At 58.4% G+C, this 7,984-nt stretch overlaps 1 protein-coding gene across 6 annotated transcripts in view; it reads right to left on the minus strand.

Moving 5' to 3' along the window:
• The window catches only part of Ctbp1 (C-terminal binding protein 1), a 22,502-nt gene extending 14,524 nt beyond the window's left edge, over nucleotides 1–7,978 (minus strand). For 2 of the 6 annotated variants that reach the window (XM_010641674.1, XM_019210310.1), the window contains exons 1-2: nucleotides 7,463–7,978; nucleotides 1,583–1,773 (exon numbers count right to left, since the gene is read on the minus strand). In XM_010641674.1, the coding sequence (XP_010639976.1) occupies nucleotides 1,583–1,589 (7 nt within the window). In that variant the 5' untranslated portion in view covers nucleotides 1,590–1,773; nucleotides 7,463–7,978. Of the gene's footprint in view, nucleotides 1–1,582; nucleotides 1,774–1,965; nucleotides 2,048–7,462 lie in introns of those variants that run through there. The other 4 variants (XM_019210311.2, XM_019210308.2, XM_019210309.2 and 1 more) reach the window with 3 other exon arrangements.
• Nucleotides 7,979–7,984: the final 6 nt, after the last annotated feature.

The raw sequence follows: 7,984 nt of genomic DNA on the forward strand, positions 1-7,984 counted from the left end.
AAAAAAAAAAAAAAAAAAGTTGGGAGTGTAGCTCAGTACAAAGGCCCTTGGTTCAACCCACAGTACTACCAATTAAATAAATAAATAGGAAGGCTAAAAAGCCAACTCCTTCCAGATGTGACAGAGCTGACTGTCACTGGGCCAACGTGGTGAAAGGCTTCCAAAAGACAGCAGCCCAAGTGCTGCCCAACGTCCTCTGCCAGGGGAGAAAGCACCTGGCAGGGCAGAGCTGGTCCCCCCAACCCACAGACCTTGCAAACCCTGCCCAGGAGAATGACGCCCAGGAGCGTCAGGGTAGTGTGAGAGGATGGAGAGGGTGCAAGGCGGACTAGGAGGCAGAGCCACCACGCAGGCCCTGCTGAGCACAACCAGAGGCTTCGAGGACGGGGCAGCCAGCAGCCAGCCCTGGGGCAGCAGGGGTGCTGACTGCAAGCAGGAAGCAGAGTGCCTAGCAGGAGCAAATCACAGGAGCTACACAGGCCTGCAAATCCCCTCCCCATACAGCTTTGCGCCTGGAGCCGGGCCCAACTGCACACATGAATGGGTCTCACTGGCCAGAGTGGGGAGCCAGGTGGCACCTTGCACAAGGGCTCCCAGCCTCCTCAGGGCGATATCCCCATCACCGCAGCCACACAGACCGTAAGGTACTGCAGTGATGCATTGGGTTTCGCTCTAGGGTACAAGGTCAGGCTACAGCTTGCCATCCCTGACACCCTTTCCACCACAGCCCTCCCACAATGCCAACACAGCAGCTGCCCTGGCACCCACGGCAGAGACAGGCAAACACACAACAAGCCGCCTCTCCCAATCTGGCCTCAGACAGTGGCCCCTACGCCAATAAAAGCCACGTGGTAACAGGGGACACAGACGCTGGTGTACAGCCACTTTAGCAACCTCAGCTTTACTCTGTGACAACTGAGAAGAGGGACAGCCCACAGCACAACGCACTGAGGCCACAAAACAAGTCCTCAGAGTACAGAGGTGACCCTGCCCAGGAAGTGGCCAACACCTCATGGGAGACAGTGGACCCACCCAGCCTGCACACGGCCCTGCGTCAGCAAGGACTTTCAGGCTACATGTGCAGACGGGGTCCGAGCCTGTGCTCTAGTCTGAGGGCAGGGGAGGGCAGACAAGAGCCCATGTCACCTTGCAGCTCTGTGCACCTGGGATGCTCCTCCCCAAATGAGGGTGCTTCCCAGACTCCAGCGCCAGAGTCGTCCCAGCCACAGACCCTGGAGCCACCTGTGCCAGGGTCATCCAGCAGCAGCAGGAGCAGCATGACCCAGGCTGGGGATGACATATTCACTGTTCAGCCTGAGACTCGAGACATACACAGCCTCCCTTGTGGCTCTGCTGTGGATGACACTCCATGGCAGGCTAACCTGGCCTCAGCACCAGCCCTGCCTCTCAGGACACAACAGAAACAGCCCCAGCATAGGCCACCACACCTGTGGGGCAGGGATGGGCTCTGGGGACAGGGACTTCGGCCACAGGGAGCCCCAGGGGACAGTGCCCTCCGAGACTCCTCTGCAGGTCCCAGAGATAGCCTCGCTCCACCCAGGCTCAGGGAGCCCCTACCAACCTGACATTGCTTAATTGGGGTTGGGTTTCCACGACCATGAATTCGACTGTCCAAAGCTTTCTGTCTTCAGAGTCCCCAGGCAGAACTGCGTCCTGTCACGGAGCCTCATCCCACGTCTTATTGTCTCCAGCCACAGCTCGAAGGCTGCTGCTCCATGACAACCGCCAGAGCCTGCGCCGCTCAAAGTCTTACTAAAAATCAAACACAAGAAACACATTAACACGCGCTCAGGCCAGCGGGCTCCTCCGGCAGATGCTGCTGCACAAACTCAGCCAGACTCCCTCCAGGGACCCTGGAGTACAGTGCCCACCGCAGACCAGTGAGAAGCTCCCCAGCAAGTCCAGGTCCAAGATTGGCCCCCACCCCAGCATCCCACTGCAGACCTGGGAACACCTCCTGGGCCATCGGGGAACCACCAGCATCCCAGGACCAGTGTGAGGCAGCAGGGTGGGGCCTGCACAGAGGCCTGGTGTTGGTTCCGGAAGCTTCTCTCCTATGGTGACTGTCCTGGCTTCTGTGAAGCTCAGACATTAGTCTTGCAACAAGGCCACTCAGGCGCCAACTCTCCTGCATCCTGCCCAGCACCCTGAGCAGTCCCCCACCGCTCCTACAGGAGGCATCCAACTCCAGCCCTAGTCACTCGGTCCCCACACACTGTTCAGCTGTGGCCAGGGCATGGGTATGACACCCGAACACACAAGTAGCACAGGCAGCTCCAGCCTCGGGGTGCGTCCCTGCTTGTGACACCAGGACACTACACAGGGTCCAACTCTGATGTACAGTTGGGCCACACAACAACTGCCGGGGACCTAGTCTGGCCAGCCCTGCAGCCACACAGGTGACAGAGATACGACAGACTGGCTACCAGCAGCACCTCTTGTAGCTCTGCAAAAAGGGCCACACAGCCACAAGCCTAAGACACCAGTAACATGTGGAGCCTGTGTGCTCTGGGGCCCCCAGCAGCCAATCTTGCCCCATTCCTCTACACAACCACACTGGGCTGCCGCTGGCTTCCAGAACATGCCCAGCTTTGGAGATGGTGTGCCTGTCTCAACACAACGCGAGAACCTCTGGGGAGCGAGGGGTGGGCTCCCTACAGAGGGCACAGAAGCAGCCCCAACAGGAAAGTCTAGAAGCCAGGCCGTGGGGGAGCAGACAGCACCCCTAGGAGACAGCGCCACAGGCCATGCCCAGCAGGAACTTTCATCAGTACTAATCGATACCCTCCAATAAGGGTACCAGTGTACACCTACATGGGTCAGCACTGGCTGCTCTGAATGGGCAAGGCTAGGAATGCTACCTGCTATGCCCAAGCCTGCCTGCAGAGCTGTGCACACCCGCTTACATGTCCTCTCCTCTCCCAATGACCTGCATGGCAGGGCTATAAGACAGCTGCAGACAGTGCCCTTGCTCCTAACAGGCAATATCTAGCAACAGCCCAGGGGTAGGAGGCCAGCAGCCTTCACCTGGGGGCCCAGCACTGACCCACACTGAGCCACACACCCCAGCGAGTCTCCAGTCCTAAAACCCAGTGAAGTGGGAGGTCAAGAGCTGTCTCCACCTGTCCCGTGCTGGGACAAAGGCATAGAGCTCCCAGGGAGGAGCTAAGTCCTCAGGACACATCGTGGTCCTCCATCTCACAGGGGGACAGTGCCCACCCATGGCAGAGACTCGGAAGAAACAAAGAGATCCCGTGAGCCCCACAGCCCAAAGCTCAGGTAAGCATCTACGTGTTCCCTGGTCATCTGCAGCTGGCCCTCACTCATGCCACACAGCAGGCTGGGAGCACAGGAAGCAGTTTCAGAGCACTACTAGGCCTGTGGAAGTGAGGAGGATCAGGGGAAAAGGCCTGTACACACCCGTGAGGGCCCTAGAAAAGGCAGGGCCCTCCCAAGGTTAACAGCGTCCCTGCACTCCCACACTGGCTAGAAAGGCCCATCCTTAACTTAGGCAAGGCTGCCCCCTTTCCATGGCTGGGAGGAAAGCGGCTGTGCCCTGCGAATTCTTGCAGCCCTTGAGAACCAGCCCCATGGAGGCCCCGGACCATGCCCTGAGTTCTCCTTGTCCACCACTGACGCCCACGGGATTTCTCAGGAAGCTGTGGTGGTGACGGGCACTGTTACAGGGGGCCGAGGAGGGGAGACGGGGTGCCACTTGGAATTTACGGGACATCCTGGGTCGGTATCACAACCTGATGATCTCTGCCAGATCCAGGCCCCCGGCAAGAGGTGGTATAGATATGCTCTGTGGACTCTGGGACTGAGTGTGCACCCCTTGCCAGGCCACTGCCACCTCAGTGGGGCATCCACCAGGGCTGTGGGACTCAGGGCTGGTGCAAGCTCCATCTCAGCAGTGGTGGCTGGCATGGGGCTTCGATGGCTAGGTGGCCCTGGACTGCAACAAATCCAGAGACAAATCACTCATGCAGAGACCTCCAATGCAGGTCCTCAAAGGGCAAGGACATTGACTACCAATCTGTAGGGCAAGCCACCGGGAGGTCCCCAGTGACTTCAGAACTCAAACCCAGGGCATAACCACGTGAACACAGATGACTGACCAGGGACAAATCGGCCACTCACACCCCAACAGCCAGGAAGGCCCCCAGCTTGCGATAGTAACCCCATTCCAGGTGAGCTGGCTGGCTTAGAGAGAGGCAGCCTTGGTGGACAGAGGCTAATGGAAATGGCTCTGCTCACAGAGGCAGACAGGGTGGGCAGGTGAGGTATAAGTGACACCTGTGATGAAATCTATGGACAGGATGCCATGGAGACGGCCACCCAGACCCAGGTAAGATGCCAGTGCACAGCAGCTGGTGGCTAAGGCAGGGCTCTGGAACAGCTGGAGGCACCCAGTAAGCACAAGCAAGGGTTGTATGCATGGGGGGCTGCACACAATGCACAGGATAAGGAGCATGCCCAGGGGTGCTGGGCATGGCCCCTCTGGCCTCATGGCTGGTCCTGTCACGACCCCTCTACACCAGGCCTGAGTTCCAGGGACAGCTGGGGAGGCTCCTGTGCTGTCAGCATTGGACCTTCTCCCTGAGGGTCACACGGCCATTAAGCTGGGGGAAGAGGCCTTGCTGGGAATAACACCGAGTATGTGGACTCCCTTGCACTGCCCCAAGGCAAGGCCACCAAGCTGTCAAACCTCCTGTAGGGCAGTGGGAGGTCGAACCATCCAAGCACCTGGAGGCAAAGAAAGGCCACAGAGGACAATGTGGCACAGGGTGTCAGGGACACTGGGGAGACCAGGACACACACAGGCCACGGGCTGTGACACCCGTCACACACAGGTAGGAGAGCAACTAGGGAAAATAGGTGTGGCTATACAAATAGTCTCAGGATCATCTGCATAACTTTTCTGTAAACGTAGAACTGTTCTAAAATTAAAATTCTATTTTAAAGAAAATCTGCTAGGCAAGGAGCTGCCTCCAGGATTTTGCAAGCAACAGGTCCAGGGGACCACAGGATGACACAGACCCTGCTCACTGAGGCCCTCAGGGACCAAGTGCCCCATGGTGAGCCGCCTCCATGGCCAGGGCACAGCCACAGGTCGGGAAGTGCACAGCCAGGCCTTAGGCTCTGGGCCAGTACAAAAGCCCCCTCCTCACAGCCCCGGGAGATCCCAGACTCAGCTGCCTGAAACTGCCCCCAAGGCAGTCCTTGTCCTTGGCCACAGTGCTGCCTATTCTATATAGCTCAGACACCAGCCTCTCCAGACCCAGGCCTGATTGAGACCCCTAACAACCATCCCACTCCTCAGCAGTAACCCGAAACAGGCCCTTCTCACCCTCTGCTGTCTGTCACCCCCAGCCCTGCCAGCAGCTTCCTCGCTTAATGCCCTCCTTCCCTCTACACTCCAAGGCCAGCACTCCCCCCAGCAGCTCCTCAGGTCCCTAAGTTGTCCTGTGGCTGGCCAGCTGGGCATCACAGAGACCAGGGCCTGGTCATGCAGCCAGGGTGGAAGCAGAAGGATGAGAACTGGCACAGGTCAAGATGGAGTCCCCTGCTACTTGGCGGGAACTGTGCCCCTGCCGGGCAACACGTGCCAGGGCCAAGGCCCCAGGGAAGAATACTGAGGGCCTATGGCAAAGTGGAGTGGCTGGCCTGAATCACAGGGCCCTGTGAGCCACTTCAGATGACGTCCACATGCCCCAGGGGCACCTCTCACACACCATGGAGAAAGGAGGATTCACAGCCTCACCCATTTGGGGGGATGCTGGTGGACTTTGTTCATCCTGTGTGTAAATTTTTCCAGAGCCCTGGTGCCTGAGACTCCTCCTCCCTGCTACAGAGAGGGAATGCTGCCCTCACTGGAAGAGCAGGGCCCCTCATAACCAGCAGGTTCCAGGCCATTACCTTCCCTGCCTGTCCAAGTGGGACATCCAATAGCTCTAAATACCTCTGACTGGGTCACTCCCGCAAGGTGCTGGCCAAACACATGGAGTTCAGTTTCGGCAGATGACAATGGCACACACAGAAACACAAGAGCTGCCAGCCTGGGGCAAAAGCCAGGAATCTAGCTCAGGTCCCACCCTGGAACCCCAAGGGAGGCACTGGGCCTCTCTGAACCAGGATCCTTCTGCAGAAGTGGTCACCTCTGCTACTGTGGCTCCTCCAGAAAGATTCACTGACCTTGAGCCAAGTGACAGCTTGTCAGATAACCAAACCATACACTACCACTGTCCAAAGAGGGCTGGCTTCTGGCAGAGACAGGCTGCACTAAACCTACAGGATGGGCCGTACTCAGACAAGCACCAGGCCCAGTCCCACAGGCCAAGCCTCCCTTCCCTACCGCAGTATCCTCAAGCTAAAAAGGCGGACCAGAAAGAAAAGACCCCACTCCAAAAGAAGACACTAACAGAACAACCACACACACCTCACCGAGTCCAAGAGGACCAGAGCCACCCTGGTTACAGCTAAACAGGAGACTGCAGGTAGGGACGAGACCCCAGTGGAAGCTGGGCCACTGAGGCGAGCAGCCCAGGTGTGTTCCCTTCCCCAAACGTGGTAGTCGCTAGAGTCACAGCAGGTGCTCTGAGATGGGTGATCAAACCAGACAAAGAAGGGAAGGTGACTGGAAGCCAATGGCTAGGACAACATGGTGCCCAAGTAGGATGGTGAGTAGCCCAGCTGAGACCTGACTGCAGGACTGCAGGTGAGTCAGGACAGGGAATGACAAGGACAGAGGCCCTAGAGGCAAGGACAGAACATCTGCAGGTCCAAGCAGAAACGCACAGACCCTTCAACTGGACACAATGATGCATGCCTGTGGTCCCAGAACTCAGGAGGCCAAGGCATGAGGATCACAAGTTTGAGGCCAGCCCAGACTACAAAGAACAAAAATCCACAGGCCCTGGCCCATACTGCACGACAGAACCCAGCACTGTGCCAAGGGTCAACCCAGATATGAAAGCCAAACCTGAAAGAATTCCAGAACCTCAGGCCACAGCTGTCATCCTAAGCGACTACATTAAATTTGCACATTTACTGCCTGCTGCCTTGCCTGTAAACCTACCACTGGGTTTGGCACACCCCACTACCTCAAGATGCAGGTGGGGCCACAGACACCTAGGGGCCACCTACTGGTCAGGGTGGGCCTGGTCTATGCTCTTTGCCCGCGCAAATCCTCCTCCAGAAGCACCCCATGAGTTCAAGGATGAGTCAGACAGACACCTATGTTCCTGACTGCCAACCCCACAGCAGATGGCATTCCTTTACAGTCATTTACAGACAGGCACAGGCGCCCTGAGTGATGAAGGGGACTTAGGCGTCTGAGCCTCGGACAGGAAAAAAAGCTCAGCCCCCAGGATACAAATAGCCTCGCACCCCCTTGACGCCCCATTCGGGCCCCACTCACAACTTGATTCCGTGGGCTCACCTTCCTGACTACTCAGGGCACCCGGAAGAAAATCAATCTCCTCCGGCTTTCCTTCCTAGAAGGCACTTCCATCCTAACCAATCGCGAGGAAACTCATCTGGAGAAGGATCTGGCCGCGGGCCACGGGGCTGCCCAGAGTGTGCCCAGTCCCAGCAGGCCCGTCTGGCTGAAGCTCTGGGACCACGCCCGGAAATTCCCCTCTCCCAGGATGGCACGGGCGACGCGGGGCCGAGGCCTGGCGGGCCCCTGCCGCCTACCAGATAGACGGGCGGGGAAAGGTGCCCTTGGGGCGCGGGATCGGGCCGGTCCGGACCGCCGCTGAGCGGGGAAGGCCGGGCCCTGACACTAAACGGTTTGCACAAACGGACCAAAAGGCCTGCGACCTAAACGAGTCCCAGCTGTCCCCCGCACAGGGACAGCCCGGGCTGGGCGCCGTCGCCCCTGCGGGAGCCGGCACTACACCGGGACTGGAGCAGGAAAGGCCCGCACTGAGGCTGGCAGCCTGAGGTCCAGCGGGGCCAC

Source organism: Fukomys damarensis, unplaced genomic scaffold, assembly GCF_012274545.1.
Source record: "Fukomys damarensis isolate Sample0158 unplaced genomic scaffold, DMR_v1.0_HiC HiC_scaffold_35, whole genome shotgun sequence".
Taxonomy (NCBI): domain Eukaryota; kingdom Metazoa; phylum Chordata; class Mammalia; order Rodentia; family Bathyergidae; genus Fukomys; species Fukomys damarensis.